This window comes from Tetrao urogallus (genome assembly GCF_951394365.1).
Source record: "Tetrao urogallus genome assembly, chromosome: 3".
Lineage (NCBI taxonomy): Eukaryota > Metazoa > Chordata > Aves > Galliformes > Phasianidae > Tetrao > Tetrao urogallus.
In genome coordinates this window covers 38,467,773-38,484,949 of record NC_136815.1, presented here as the reverse complement: position 1 = coordinate 38,484,949, position 17,177 = coordinate 38,467,773, and the positions used below count along the sequence as shown (strand labels likewise).

The 17,177-nt window shown below is 35.9% G+C and overlaps 1 protein-coding gene across 2 annotated transcripts in view; it reads right to left on the bottom strand.

Moving 5' to 3' along the window:
- Nucleotides 1–11,176, bottom strand: part of RB1CC1 (RB1 inducible coiled-coil 1) — a gene marked incomplete at both ends in the record, with an annotated part of 55,826 nt that extends 44,650 nt beyond the window's left edge. The window contains 3 exons of one of the 2 annotated variants that reach the window (XM_079533730.1): nucleotides 9,050–9,220; nucleotides 9,474–9,600; nucleotides 11,055–11,176. In XM_079533730.1, the coding sequence (XP_079389856.1) occupies nucleotides 9,050–9,220; nucleotides 9,474–9,600; nucleotides 11,055–11,125 (369 nt within the window). The remainder of the gene's footprint in view (nucleotides 1–9,049; nucleotides 9,221–9,473; nucleotides 9,601–11,054) is intronic. The other variant, XM_079533729.1, reaches the window with a different exon arrangement.
- Between the last annotated feature and the right edge of the window lie 6,001 nt (nucleotides 11,177–17,177).

The window sequence follows — 17,177 nt, the reverse complement described above, 5'->3', positions numbered from 1 at the left end:
TATGAAGCTTCTAAAAACAAATTTGAAAATCCAAGCCTTTTCTCCAGCAGCATCACAAGATTCCATTGTCCTTCAAATTGCTGGTATCAGTAATCAGCGGGTAAACAAAACATATACAACCATTTATACATGAAACTCCAAGGAAATAAAAATCTACTACAAATCTTTATTACTTCAGCAAGATGCTACGTCTTGTTTTCTGAACTCTGTTCACCTTCAGCACGTGTGACAGGAAGCTTGAGAACATTTATTTTATTTGCAGCATAGCTCTCACTTCCTAAGTCAAAAAAGTAGTAACACAACTTGAACAGCACCCAGATAGTCTCTAGATAATGACTTGTGGATGTCAATGCTGTATCTAGTCCCTCTATACAATTTAAACACATATATGCAAACTAGTGTGATACTGAAAACTTGAAGAATTAAAATAAACCCTGAACAAATTTCTCAATGCAATTTCTGCAGCAGATGAAAAAAAGAATATATTGTCTTAATTATCATATTGAGAACCAGAAGAATAGATTATTTTGCCAAAAGGTATAGTTGAAGATATACCAAAAACAAGAAGCTGAAAAGACAACTATATTTATTATATTTATCCATTGTGTTCTAATGTGTGCCTTGTGAACGTAAACGAGCATTCTACTTTCAATCCACAAACTACTCCCTTCCTAAATTCAATCAAGCTATTGGCAAGAATCCCAAAGGCAAGAGCACATGCAGAATCCATGTCAGTTTGAAGACAAAAACAATCTATAAAGCCTACACTGACCATAAAGTCTTATATGCAGCAGTACCCTCAAATGACTACCACAGCATGATTTAGAAAATGAAGACTGGATTTATCTCATCATGAAACAAAAATATTTCTTTAAAAGCCCTGGGTAGAAGCCTTTGTTGGTTCTATTTTCCCTTGGACAAACTGACTCGGCATTGCACAAATCAACTGTGTAATGAGGAAATGCTTACACTAGGCTTAGTAAGATGAGATACTGCCCCGAGATGTACTTTCAACTCAGGCTTTATTTATGAGTTTTTAAGCTAGATATATTTATATTATTCAAAATAGGAGTAAAAAGTTGTTAAGTTAGCTTTGTCCTATTAAGTTTTCTATGTCATTCTCAATGCTCCCTGGAGAACCTAAGTGTTGTCAATTTAAGATTAGTTTTAGCAAAGTTGTTTTCACAGCACAATACTTAAAAGTGAAAAGAGATGTTGCAAGTTACAACATTTTTGTAGGGAAAAAAAAACATTACAACTGAGACTGTCTGGTATGTTACATTTTTTACATTACTTTACAGACAACCAGAGACAATAAGTACTGATAATTTTTACCCACCAGTCTGACCTGTAATGATTTATCTGAGTTCACCCAAGTCAAAGAGCTGAGTCCCAGAAGCTGGACTCCCAGAAAAGTGAAAGACTAAACAACAGTATTTCCCCCAGAAGCAAATTAATAATTTTTTGAAACCACATAACACATGAGCTTAACTGTCAAGATCTGTCACATAACAGAGATATGCCTAGGAACTGCCATATAAAAATATCATCCAATATCATCTAACTATTTAACCAAATTCTTTTTCAGTGTGAGGTGAGCTACAGCTCTTTGTTCTACTTTCAAGACAAATATTAAAACAAAAAATTCCATTATGAGTGCAATCATAAGAATGATTGTGAGATAATTAATGTTTCCACAGTAGCTCAGAAGTAGTTAAGGAAAAAAAAAAAAAAAAAATGAAACCTTCATAGATGTATCTTTGTTATCATGTCATCACTACGGAATGCAGCAACAAGTGATTGGGCCTATTTTCCCTGACTTTTCCACACACTGATTTTAAGGGAAGACATTCTCAAGCTACATTAGGAGAACAATCTACTTCACAATCAGTATATCTGCACACAGAAATAGTTCCTTCCTAAATTAATAATGTTTTAAAACTGAATTATGTCAGGCATATAAACTAATGTCTAAAAACTCAAACTATGTCAGACACATAAACATAGCCCTAAAAGTTTTGTTGGGTTTTTTTGGTTTTTGTTTTTTTTTTTAATTAATGCTTCTCAGCAAAATTGCCAGCTCCAGAACAGAAAAGTGAAGTCTGCCTAACAACTGGCATGCCTTGTCATTGATTTTTCACAGATCAACTCAAAAGTAATTTAGAGAAACCCAGGGATTCACAGTGAATTAAAAAATAAAAAATAAAAAAATTAAAAAAAATCAAAAATAGTTGCCTTGCACAGCTATGTCCATTTTACTCAGATACACAGGCACACCTACAATACTGACAGTTTCACCATGCTGCTGGAATGTGGACCTCAAAAATGCACCACTACTGAGGCAAGACTAGACAAACCCAACCTGGCCATTTATGTCAAAGAGTAAATAAAAGCATCTTCACTTTTGTGTTTGTCAAGAAACTCACAAGCCCACTAGAAAGATTTCTTAAACTTTGTCTGGATGTTTTAACAGAATTTTTACTTTATTATTTCCTCCTATGACCTAAGCTAAAACATTGTGAAGTTAATTTCTCATTAATTTCAAGACTTTGTCTTTGCATCTTGCCATCCTAATTTTGCTCAACTGAATGGAAAAAAGTAAATCTTGGGAAGGTCCAGTTGTCTGAAGTGCTCTTTCGACTTACCTCTACAGAACAAAAGTTCTCAGGAAATGCAGGGTTCTTTCCATTCTCTACAACCCTGTGATAAAAGGAAACAAGTCATCAAAGTCCTCTATTGCCATCTGTCTGGAATTCTGTAAAAAGGACTCCTTAGAGGTTTAAGTCATCAGCATCAAGAAAAAAAGTGGACAACAGCAACAAAAATCAACCTCAGGTCACAACAAAGGATCCCTCAAAGTGTAATTACACACATTCACACAATACAGTAGAGGATAAGAAAAGGTAACCAATATCTTGATTGCCAATATCTCTTTTCATACACCTCATCCAAAAACAACAATAATCCTACTAGACTAATCACTTCTCAATTTTATAACTTGTAATTGCAACAGCTGATTTGTGAGGGAGACTTGAGATCTCATGGTGATTTCTCTTCTTTCATTAGGCAGCTGATATTTCATCCCCTTTTCAAATCTGTCAATTTCAGCAACAGTGTCCTTTGGACATTTGTCCATACAGTTCATGGCTAATTACACATTCATAAGGTATTTTTTCCATCAGCACAATACAGAACCAAGCTATTCATAGCTTAGTGACATTTTCTTAGTCCTTTTTTCACTAGCTCTTGGCAGTAATCCTAAAAGCAGGCTGCAAGAAGTCAAGTGACCATTTAGCACTGAAAAGGATATGAGAAGCTGATGTAACAGCCAGGGAAACAAAGCGGGGTACAAGGCAAGCAGTAGCTTCTACTAACTTGATTCCAAGTTATTCAAGCTTCTTTTTTTCTCTCCTGACTGGTGATTTATCAAACAGCTTGGTCACAAAGGCCAACCAAAACACATCTAATCTTAAATGCTCTTATATTTTAACCATAGCCAGCTCAAATATATTAAAAGATGGTCAGACTGATCAATAATCTAAGTTACAATAAGTTTGGACCTCTGTGAGGAGCTAGAAGTATTTGTAGCTATTAGACCTTTTAGCCAAAACAAAGGAATAAGAACAATTAAGTCACACAGATGTTACAATCTTCACAACACCTTCCAGAACAAAATTTTAAAGTAATTCTTTTCTAGTGGATGTCACAGTAGCTTCCTAGTCAAGACAAGAGAGTATTTATTTAAATAGAGCTACATAGCTTTCAAGCATGCTTGTATTTCTTCAGTAAGAGTTACAAAGCATTTGGACCTGAACCAAGAACGATGTAGGTGCTATGACTACAGTTGCAGTTTTAGGTAACAAAATGAAACAACCACACAGTTTCTCACTCTCATCTGGAAAATAAAAAAACTGACTGGAGTTGACAGTTTGACGATGACAGCAACAGTTTCAGTTCAGATGTGAAACATAGCTCCTAACAGAAAGTCCAAGTTTCCAATAACCTTAGTTATTGGAAACAAATAATGTGGAACTTTCAGTTAAATTACTTAAGAAGATGTTCTAAAAGCTGAATACAAAATACAAAACAAATACAAAATTTTTAGCACTGGTGTTAAAAGATCGAAAAGTTAGAAAACATTCATAGAACACAGTTTATTGCACAATGCACTGTGTAGAGAACAGCTTGTCATCTCCTGCATTTCTGAGTTTGTAACTTTTGAAAGCACTCTGTGCATCTCATTGTCCACATACTACAGAGCTCGAGGCCAGAACTGCTGAACTGAAAGTGAGAAACTAGACAAGCTGCAAGAAAGACATGCTGTCCAACAATTTTTTAGCCAAAGAGAAACCAAGATCACAGAATAGCCTGGGTTGAAATGGACCTCAAAGATCACCTAGTTTCAACCCCCCTGCTATTATTTATTGGTGCAGCGTCACCAAGACCAGGCTGCCCAGAGCCACATCCAGCCTGGCCTTGAATGCCTCCAGGTATGGGGCATCCACAGCCTCCTTGGGCAGCCTGTTAAATTTTTTTGCCAAATAATCTTTATGTAGTGTTTTTAACATCTACTGTTTGGCATTTAAATCACAGTTAAAGCAGGTATTTCCATTTCCCGTACAAGCATCTTAGTGATAGGACAAGTGGGAATGGTTTTAAACTAAGAGAAGGGAGATTTAGGACCCTCTGAGTGAAAAACTTCCTCCTAGCAATTAACCTAAATCTCCCTTCTCTTAGTTTAAAACCATTCCCACTTGTCCTATCACTAAGATGCTTGTACAGGTAAAAAAAAAAAAGTAGAAAAAGAAACAGGTGATAATAAACTTGATTTAAGCAAAGTGCAAGATTGGGAGGTATTGGGAGGTATAAAGACCTAAAATAAGCTACAAAGAAGTTTAAAAAATTGAACATTATTAAACAAAGAAAATAAAGAAAAATTAATAGCTGCTTTAATGTATCTCTACACCATATGGGAAAAAAAAAGATATTAAAATGCAAACATTTCACAAAGACATTTTAGGTTTCTTGCTCATGAAAAAACTGTACTTGTAAGTGGAATGAATTTGATTCGTTCAAACCATAAAAGTAGTCAAGCTGTTTAGCTGACAATGGCTTGCACATGTAGGACAAAGAAAGAAAAACACAAACAAAAATCTTCCATGGATATTACTGAAAACTGGTACAGTTTTGCTAATTTTTTTTTTAATCTCCATGCTTCTGAATTGATGAAATGGAAGAAAAAACAAACCATGAAGTAGCAAAATTTACATATGTATCTTAACAGATACATTCCAGATATAATTCCAATTATAACTATTTTGTTGTACCTATGTTCCAGAATTAATCCAAAGCATGACTAATCACACAACTCAAAAGATTTAACTACCTGTAAGACAGGAGAAGAACTGTGCCTCCTCTGTTAGCTAGAAGACAACTTTTGTTTAAGCTGGAACATTAACTAAGGATATCGGAAACTTATGACAAAAAATGCACAGACAGCAACAGCAAAATCTAAAATCCATGCTGGCCAGTTATAGTTGCCCATTTAACAAAGGAAAGATATAAAATAAGATTTCAGGCAATAATTGATGTGAACAAAAAAAATTATAAAAAGTACTTTGTTAAAGGAGAATGTGGAACCACTTGGTTTTGCAAATAGAAGCTATAAAAGACTGTTTACCTGTATATACAAGGTACAGATCAGAATGCAAATCAGAAATACCTGTGTACATTCTCTACAGTATAAATAAAGTTCAAACTAAGGATGAAAAAACCCCGTGACACAGCTTTACAGCACAGTACAACTCACAGATGCCAAAAAAATGATTTCAATAGTTTTCAAATACATTTAATATGAGGGAGAACCAAAATGAAAACAAAAGCCATCACTCCAAAACACACATAACCTTCCATAGAAGAAAACAAGTTTGCCTATTAATAAATTAGAAGTTGGCCACAAGCTACAGGAGGTTCTGCAAAGTCGAAAGCCAACTTCTAAGCAGTTTTTACTACTACATTTACTTATCAAGTCTGATTTTTAAATGTTACTGCTTGTCTAATAAACAGACCATATTCAAAACAAAAAATAAATTGGCAGCTATAAAATATTCTCCACTACTTTTAAATACCTGCACATCACTGTCTCATTCTTGACAAAATAAGATTTTGTATTACAAGGAACAATTTAGATAAAATATCATTGTAATTAATACCTTCTATAAGTAAATTATCATTAGTTAGATTCCCTGAATAATTAAAACAGGCAAAAATACTAATTACTACTGCAATTCTGCTTTTCTGGTAACACAGAAAATCTCTCTCTCTACAACAAGGCAAACCTTGGATCTTTATACTGCATATTTTTCATTTTAAGTCTAGTATCCAAAACCACAGTAAGTATACTGTACACATCATTCCCACAACTGTGACGGTTCAGAGCCTCTCTTCTCTCCCTGTATCTCAATCAACTGTGAGAAGAATTCCCATGTTTCCTCTTCCTCCCAAATCATACACTTACAAAGAACTTTAAAGAAGATCAATTTCCTCATCACATTTGCAGCCTTCCCCTCAGTTTCTTCTGAATTACTGCTCAATATGTTTCAAGCAGGCAACAAGACAGATCAGTGGAGTATAACACTGCAATACTCCTTTACGGCATTTTCACACTCTGGTACATCTTAAGTTAGAAGAGCCTATTTTCTCACCTTTATTAGGCAGGATGGTTTTCTTATTCCCCTGAACTCCCAGAAAAGTACCCAGTGCACTTCCACAGCTAAATACAGAGCCCATGATTTTGAAATATTTAAAATACTGGATAAAATTAACAAAGTATAAAGAGACAACAGATTTAAGAATAAAACTATCTATTCAGTCTTTATTATTTTTTTTTCTTCAAAAGAATAGGACAGAAGACAGTTTTTCAGAAAATTAATGTGCATACTAGAATAACTCAATTCTACTACAATAGAACGAAGGACCTTCCAAATATTATCATTATCCCCCTCATCAAAAAAATTAATAGATGTCACCAAGCATGGAAAGATTTCTTTACTCTGTGGAAATCAGCTCAAGATCAATCACGAAGTAAACTTTATAGTCTTAAGCTAAATGCTGTAGCTTCAGTTGGCCAATAAAATCTGTACTTCACACATAGGCTTGGAGATTATTTCTGAAATATGTGCTTCCCTTACAGAAGGCATGCCACTAGAACAGGTTAAGATATGAAGAATTACTTTAACACAGAAATACTGCAATGAACTTGCTTGTTGTGTGTATTAATATAACCTTCGTAATTGAAGGAGAAGAGAAAGAAGACTAACAATTCTTTTCAACTTTAAGTATTAGTGCACTTATGAAAAACAAACAAAAAAAAAACACTAAAAATCAACTCCTGGAATACAAAAAGCTTAATCCAGAATAATTAAATCAATTTATTTACCAGCGTACACTAACTTCAGTGGGCCAAAATTGAAGATAAAAATTTTCGAGATCACATAACTGCCACTTTAATTTTTCCCCTTCAGAGATGGAGTAAAAGAAGTAAAGAAAATATCAACAGTGAGAAATGAGAGATGGTAACATCACCTTTCACTTCCATTACACCAAGTAAAGCACATATGTGAAGAATATAACACTTTTTTCTATCAAATCCATCAATATGTTAAACATTTAACAGATACTTGTCTTAATTACTTTTATAAAATCTTCCTAACACCTCACAAAAAAACAGTTTTTGAACATTTCAGTCTCAGCTGCTGGAAAAAAATCCACACAATTCTCACACTCCTCAAGTAAGTAGTAGAGATGAAAACCCTCCTACTCTCAGATGAATTCACATCACTACTCTTCCCAGTATGAGTCATATGATTCACAGAATCCTAATTACTCAAGGTCCTATTTACTAAGTCAGCAAGAACTGTCAACAGGTAATAGAGAGGAAAGTGTTTATGGGACTCAATCCTCACCTTAAATCAGACAAAAAGTTAGTATTAGATTACTTAGGTTGACTTTCCCCTTCATCCATTCCTGAGAGGCCAAGGGAAAAAAAATAAAAGCAAAGAAACAAAACAAAACTTTCATACTACATGCATGATTTGACACTTTCCTCTGAATTCAGCTCTATGAAATCAGAAAAAAAAAAAAAGAACAGTCACTTCAAGTGTTAGATATTCTTTTAGACTAGAAGTTGCTACTGAAACTCAGAAACTATTACCAAGCCAACATGCTAAAACCATATACAACAACGTTAACATAACCATTCCCCCAGTCCCAGCAATTGGAAGTTTAAATAATCCTTAGAGTTAGCAGAAACAATTAAATTTGGAATGCCAAATTTGAAAAGTGAGGATACTATCAGCAAAAAAAATCAATCAATTCAGCTACTGAATATGCTGTGCCACATTCTTGAACGTGCAGCTGTTCGTAGCACATACACAGTACCTTACTGCTCTTGTAGCAGGGCACCAGTCCCTCCTTATCAGAGCAATATGGCAATAATCAACCTGGAATTCTGGGTTTACTTTCTATGCAACTAGAAGTGACTACTCAGTAAGAAAAGATCTGAACGCATTTTGGGAAAAGGAAGTTCAGTTTTATGAATTCCTCACCAGTTGATTAGATGCATAAAATGAAACAGAAGATCAGAAAGGCAGTTTGAAAACATATACCACAAATTTTCTACCCGGGTTAACAGCATTTCCAAACTAACTTTTCTTCTTTCAGGTTGAGGCAGACTAAAGACACTGAAAATAAGGCAAAGCGTGAGGGCAGGAGCCCAAAACAAAAACCAGATTGCTTTTATTTTGCAAATGTTGAAAACACATGCATCCATTAAGCTGTATTACATTCGCTTTTGAAAGAAGCTTTGAAGATGCTGAAGAGCAAGCATGTTTTAGTACCTACCTTGAATCTTAAAGACAAAGGCTTTGATGAATACACCATCACCAATATGCTATTTTCAAACTATTTCAAAGTTTGTATCAAGCTACCAATCCGATATACAGGAAGGTTATTGTTCTTTGTTGTTCAAGTACACTAAGAATTTACTTACCACAGCAAGCTGTGTTCGTGATGCCACTGTATGGAAAACTGCAGGCATCATGAGAGATTCTTCCACTTTCAATTCCATCTCATTCTCTGCTGAAAATGTGGTTTTGGGAATGGCTGGTGGACGCTCACACAAAATCATTTCTTTGTTGAATAAGAAAATTGGGTTGGTGTCCTACACTCAGAAAGAAAATGAAACCAAGTATTAAGTAAAGACAATACACTGTTCAATCACCAATTATTCCATCATACAAGTAACGTTTTCAGAACATTCTACATTTACAAGCTGAACACATTTAAAAAAAAGTTTCTCAAAGTAAAGGAATGTAGCAAACTGAAGAAAAAATACTTGAAAATCCCTCAGTAGAATACTTTTTTTTCTTCTTCTTTAAAGGACAGTTTAGATTATGAATGCAGTGTGCACTTACTGTTCCAGCACTGTAACTACACACTCTTCTGTCTGGAGCCATACACTCTCCTCCATTGACTACCAATACCTGGTGCTGAATGGCAATCTTATACTTTGCTTGTATTGCATGTTTCAGATCAGCCACGCTAGAAAAAACAGGGGCAAGAAGATAACATCAACACGTGTCAAGTTAAACTGATCAACTGAACAGCCTTTATTTTGTCTTGTCCATCCATTTTTCTTCAAAAAAATATCAGACTCAGTGAAAAGTTGGCTCATGTCAGGCCATTAGGTACCCTGTCTGGCAGTTCAGATGTTGTACCTCACTGTAATTTAGGACAGAACGTCTCAGTGTACCAGAGAACACACAGAGGTATTGACATATCTGTAAATCAATTGGAAAAATCACACATCTCTTTAATATCTCCAAGGACGGCAAATCTACTACCATCATTCCAAGCAGCCCATTCCAAAGCCTATCTATGCTCTCCTGCCTTCCAATTTAAACTTCCCCTAGTGCAACTTGAGGTCATTTCCTTGTGTCCTATCATGAGAAAATGGACTGATACCCTCCCCACTGCAATCTCCTTAAAAGTAGTTGTAGAGAGCAATGATGTCTCCCCTCGGTTTCTTTTCCTGCAGGCTAAGCAACCCCAGTTCCCTCAGACACTCATCACATGTATTATAGTCTAGTCCCTTCACAAGCTTCATGACCCAGAAGATCCAAAATGGCTGAGATGAAATATTTTATCTCATCCTCAGTAATATCCCCAGCAGTTCTATTTTTATAGAACAAAAAAAAAAAAAAAAAAAAAAAAAAAAAAAAAAAAAAATCACTCTATGTACACTGTTAGGGCCCTTCTACTCCAATGTTTTAAAATCCAAATTCACTTGCTGAGTCATGAAAATCACAAACAGAAATTCAGGAGGAAGGAAACAGTGGACCTTAGCACTTCCATGGAAGTCTTTTAAGCAGCATAATCTAGCCCATGTTTCAGCATACACATCCGTTACCTGTTAGTCATTCACCACTGACAGAACAGGAAAACAGCTTGGAAGGTTGGCACCAAACATATGAGCTATGACGATGATATACAAGATTTACTGTATTAGACCAGTACTCTCAAACAGTGGAACATGTTTCAGTATACCTAGTACCTATAGGTCTTTATAAAACATTATTAAGATTACAAGATGCTTTTATTGTGCAATGGAAAAAAAAACAGTAATAGTCAAGTTGTTGGGACTTCACTGGGAATCTAAACTACTGCTGTATCAAGCAGTTGGCAGTGCGGAAGTCCATGTTTTACATACAGAATGTTGTAACACACATTAGAGTCTTATATAACAGAACCGAGTTTTTCCACCATGGGCGTAAGACAGATACCTACATGCTTGTTCTTCAGCATTCAGTCTACGCAGTCTATATGAAACACATATTTTATTCAGAAAATGTAAAATACTGTGAGTAGAAAAACAATGTGTAATCTTATGATGCCAATAAGTAAAACATAAAAATGCTATTCAGCAAAAGATCACAGAAGACCAGATGTAATTCTGACAGATTTTCCAAAAAAAAGTAATCGCTTTACTTTCTTACTTTTGTACAGCAAGCTCTGTGTCAAAGGTAAGAGTAGTTCCAGTGTTGACCAGAAATACATATAGCTTCATGATGATTTCTTTAGGTTTCTGAAGTTTATCACTTCCACTGCTAAAATCATTTAGAAACTGTAAAAAAAAAAAAAAAAAAAAAAAAAAAGTGTCAGTTCCACATAGAAGTTATAAGAAGTATGTACTATACAGCTTTTAGCTATATAGAGGGTGAACACACTGCTTTTCATATTCCAGTTCTTTGTTACTGAACATGCAGATGCTTATCCTACAAGAACCATGGGCACAGGAAGCCTTCTGACTTGTGAATGGGCTAGAGAAACACATGGAAAGTTACAGTGGGGATGGACAAGGAAGGGAGGGGAAGACAACTTTCAGTTGAAGAGGGGCAACATCCCAGATCATTACCTGGCTTTTTTTTTTTTTTTTTAAGTTATAAAATACATTTTTAATTCCCCTGCTAAAGTTATTTCTAGTTACCTTTTCTGCTCTTTACAAATAGCAAAATGATCTAAGTACTCATCTCCCAACGTACAGCAACAAAGCCTTGCTACTGGTTATTACCACAGGTGTTGTTTTTCCACTCACATAAAAGAGAACATCAAACCCCCAGAAAAGTAGTTTTTAAAAACGATTAGTTAACTACAGACAGACACAACCAACAAATCTACAGATTTTTCTGTTTTCAGCACTAGCTAACTCTATAGCCTTAGTTACTACTAGCCACTATGCAGTGATCAAAAAAAGACAGTGCATCTCAGAATACTTTCATTCCTGTGCCCCACAAATTTCTAGATAAACGACTATACACGCTTTTTTTTCCAGTATACACATCAGAAAACATTTAATTGCTTTGTAAGACATTCTTAGATATGTTATTTTGTCTTTGAAAGGCTTCATACTTCTGCACCTATTTCTCTTCTGCTCCACAGAAACTCTTAAATTTGTGAATAATTTCTTATGCGCTAATGGAGTGACTGCAAAAGTACACTATCACTGCAATCACTAAAGCATGGCAATTTTTTTATTTTTTTTTTTTTAAATGTAAAAGGGTTATGAAACAGTAAGATGTAGAAGTTTTAGCCTCAGCTATATTTCTGGACCATTATAGAAAAGACTTTTTGCATTAAATTTATTTCACAGGAAGTACAAGATGCTCCTTTCCCTGAAATAAGAACATGTACAAGATCTACACAGCTAACTGTATTATTCTAAAATGAGCTTGAATTTGCATTTATTTTTGTCTACAGAATAAAAAGTCTCATAATCCATAAAGGAAAATAACAAAACCACTATTGAAGTTTGCAGGGCTAGGAAGGTAGTTCTACCAGATAAACAATTCCAGACAGTCCTTAGTTTTCTTCCATGAATACTCACATATTTCAAGTATTAATTGTAGCACATAAACTAGCAGAGACATGCATATTACCAAGAAAGAACATCATATTGGAAAGAGAACCATGTCAAATAAAAAAAAAATCCCTCTGTAGAGAATATATTCCATAAAGAAACTTACTAAACAGACAAAAACTATCAAACCTCAAGAACAAACCAGCAGTAATTCATTAATTTTTCTGCCCTAAGCTATATAACAAATGGGACTTAAAAGTACAGAGAAACTTATTTCCACAACAGGCATTATTTGTGACTACGTTCCATGTAAAATTAGAAACAGACACATTAAATATAACGTTAACACAAGCAGCAGGGAACACCTCTTTCCCACTTAGTCAAATAATTGCATTATATTTACTTTCCATATAAAAATTACTTTGCAAAATCTGGTGATAATCTGTCCAGAAACCTCATTCTGTTCATGTACAGAAAGACACATTTTAATCAATCCATCCCATTCTTAACACCACAGCTAACCATTTAAAGCACTGAAAGAAGATCAAATATTTTATGGCAGCATCTGTCATGCATGCATCAGCAGTCTCAGACTTTCCAACTTTAAGTAAAGCAAGAGTTACCTTCAGGCGCTACACACAGCTATCACCTTCTTCAAATACAAGAGAATAAATGAGCATTTGCTGTACTCGATTTTGGCAACAGAGTAGCATGGCTGTTCAAAACCAGAGAAGATCTGTAAAGAAAATATACAGAACGTAACTACAGGTATCATTAAAATATCAGGATTTTATGGCTACCACTGCAACAAACACCGAAATATATGTATGACAATGCTATTAAAAAAAAAAAAAAAAAAAAGTGGTATTCTTTTAATTTATTAACAATGCCATCTAGTCACAAGTCTACTCAAAACTGCTACACATCTGAGTCTTTTTCCACAAAAATTGCATTTAAATAGCTGTAACATTTTCCAGTGCATACAAGAGAGTTAGTTCACTAAAGAGAACTGCCTGAGTTTCCATCAGTTGAAATTACTTTTTCAGAATCAGTGCAGAATTCTTACATGATGCTAACAGTGAAACAGAAAGTCACAACACAATTGATCTAAGGAAAATCAGAGTAAAACAGCATGTATGCTGTGCTGTGTAATCAACAGTTCTATCTTGCAGATGTATCCAACAGGCACCTTCAGGAATAAACACTCCTTTCCTTTAGGTTAAGCCAGTCACCTATTTGCAAAATAGGTGCTTGTCAGTGGCATCCTTGCCAGAGGCTTCCTCTCCCAGAACTGCTGTTACAACTACAACCAAAGTGAGCCAGATCAGCAGTCTTTTAAAGCTAAGATAGCTCATTTTAACTGTTACCGCTCAGATAACAGTGCTGAAGGAGAAGGAACCCTTGGCAGGAAAAGCAGCGGCAGACAATTGGGCTCAGAAACCCACTGAGCGCAACTGCCACAACAGCAGTCAGCAAACTGCACGCTCAAATTCTGAATTGCAACAAATACTATTTCTACCCTGTTAATGCCCTAGCAAGCTTTCTGAGAAGATGATCGGGCGCTATAAAGGGTGATAATCCATTACTAAAAATAGGATTGCTGAAGCCCCCAAAAAAACATTAGAACATGTAACTCATTTTACACAACCCGTGACTAAGGGTAAATCAAAAACAAACTCTTCGTCCCAAATTTGCAAACATTATGAACAAGGAGAAAAATACACAACTGTATTTTACATGCATGAAACAGATGTCACTTCGTCAGCAGCTAGTTATCTGAGCTTTGAAGTTGTCTTCCTCTCTCCTGAGCCTCCTTTCTTCCACCTATTCAAAAGGCACATACATCACCTACTCAGAAGCAAAGATGCAATAAAATGGAAAAAGCAGTGTGTTTAAGAATCACTATTGCAAAATTATTAATAGAAGCGTCCCTGTTTTGGCCATTGGCAGTAATTGTATCTGGACAAAGTATATCCAGCAATATTTGCAACATTTGCTTTAGATTGCAGTAATGGACATTACCACAAATTGTAAGAAACTACTAGCACAAAGGTGGCCCCCAGTACTATAACTGCTATCATTCTAATTCCTTTGAGACCACTAAAAAGTTAGAAATCAAGCACTGCTTCTATCACTCAACAAACAAGCTAGCAATCAGTCCTGGGGAACTGGGCTACACTGACTGGCAGGACAAATTTGTGCACTCAAAGAATAACAGAACGGCTTGGGTTTGGAAGGGACCTTAAAAATCATCCAGTTAAAGTCCCCTGCTATGGACAGGGCTGCCCCCCACCAGCTCAGCTGCCCAGGGCCCTATCCAACCTGGCCTTGAGTACTCCCAGAGATAAGGCATCCACAGCTTCTCCAGGAAGCTGTGCCAGCACCTCTGCCCTACTGAGGGCAGGCTGCAGCTCTCCCTCCAGCAGGAACCATCCTGCTGAGGACACTACTAAGCTCAGCTGCCTGCTTTCAGATCTCTTTAAGAAAACTAATGTTGAGAGCTCTTGCTACCCTTCTTTTCTCTGGACAATGCTTGGCTGACCATGTCCAACAAAGCCCAAGATTAGTTAAGGGAGGAGATGCATTAAATTTATTCACAGTTGTCTAAGTCTCTTTTCTTCGAGAAGTCAGGTTAAAGTAGGCCAATTCAAGCCAAGTCAGCTACATATCCCACTGCTTTTTGAGTTTACTCCTAGAATTCAAGAATATAATTCAACAATAACAAAAAAGTTTTCCACTTAAGCCGAGAGTGAAAGTCAACAACCATCAAGTTTCAACAGAATATATATCCACAAACACATGTTACTACTCTTAGCATTATTTCAATAGGCTGTTAAGAGAATTTCACAATCTTTTCTGTGACACAGAACACTAAGTTTCAAGCTTCTTAGTGCTTCGGTGCTGAAATTATTTACCTCTTTTTTAATAGAAGTCGAAAAATTACAACATTTGACAACTACAGAATCACAAAATAGTTTGGACTGGAAGGGACCTCAAGGATCATGAATTTCCAGCTGCCCTGCCACATGCAGGGCCACCAACCTCCACATTCAATACCAGACCAGGCTGCCCAGGGCCCCATCCAACCTGGCCTTGAACACATCTAAGGACGGGGCATCCACAACCTCTCCGGGCAGCCTGTTCCAGCACCTCACCACTCTCATAGTAAAGAACTTAACTACCAAAGACAAAGAGGCTAACTGTGTAATTGGAAACTGTCCTGCAGCATTACGTCTATAGTATACATTACCTTTCAGATTATAGAAATTTATATGATAACCAGCCAGGAATTATCAGCAACATCATTAAGTGTTGAAAATTTAGAAACAGAAATTGCTGTAGCAATTCCCAGAACAGACAGAATATGGTAGAAATGAAATATAAGAAAAAGAATGAGGTGACAAAAACAAAGGTCAGAATAGAATGTGGTAGAAAAACCTCCAAAAACTAATTCAAATATGTATGTTGATGCATTACCTAACACCAAAAACAGCCATGAATATGTTATGCTGACAATGTAACATTTATTTCATTGCTCTACATTGTGTTTACATTGCATACATAGAACATGTACATAGAACTACATCTGCTTCACCTTACAAGACTGTCCTCCCACTATAAACTCTGAAACACTGGCAACTTTTTAAGTCTGTGCTGATCAATACTTTCAATGAATGTTGTTCCGAAATTTTCAAATGTAGCTTATTTAGTTCAGAACACATTCATTGCTCCTGCATCTGTAAAAGGAAATGAATGTCTGTTTACAGACCTTTCCTTTTTGTAAGAACACCACAGACGTCATGGGTTTCACAGCACTCCATAAATAATCCTATGGCTACATTAGCCATCCATTTCTGCCATTAACTGCAGAATCCCTACTCCATTACCCAATTGTGACTGTTCCACTGCTTCACAGTACAATTCTTTCCAACTTTACAAACTCAAAACAATAAAATCTGCATTCAGGGCAGGACAAAGACAAAAATGAATGTTTATCTACACTGATTGTGCTTAAAGGGGCATTATGAACCAAATATTAACAATCTGAGTTACCAAAACATTTTAATTTAACTAGCTAGAATTTAAACTAAACGATGCCAAAGTCATTGCTTTTCTTTAATCCCAAGTGTTTTGCATTCCTTTTAGAGAAACACATCAGCAGTAAAAGGTACCTTGCTTTTAGTGCCCAGAGAAGCATTACTTCACATCTGCAAAGTGCTGTACTCATCAGTGCTTCATCTCTGAGATCAGAGAAGACCAAGAAGTCCAAACTCTTTCCTTCCCACACCACCCCCACATATCTTCAGATTGAAAGAAATACAATTCTAAATACAGACAGAACTAGTTCTAAGTAGTCAAGCAAGGCAGTACCCTCACTATTCATTCAGAAGCTTGCAATGCCACATCATTAATTATCAGGCATTCACATAGCTGTTTAGGAACATCACCTGCATAATGCTGATAAAGGAACGTTTTCTTATTGAGGACCCACTAAGGTTACATTGCCAGTAATAATTGATATTGCTTCCATATGAATCAGAAATACTACCTGCGATTACATGAGTCCAATTTCTCACAGTAGATCAATGTAGATAGAATTTCTACCTGTCAAAAGGGTAATTCATTCAGGCAAAGTCTGGCAAGTCCATCACATGCTAAAAAAACAACAACAAAAAAACCTCATGCGCTATTTCTTACTCACTGAGTTATCTCATTTGGAATACACCTCCCCTCAAGGAGAATGTAAGGTTCCTTTCAGTTG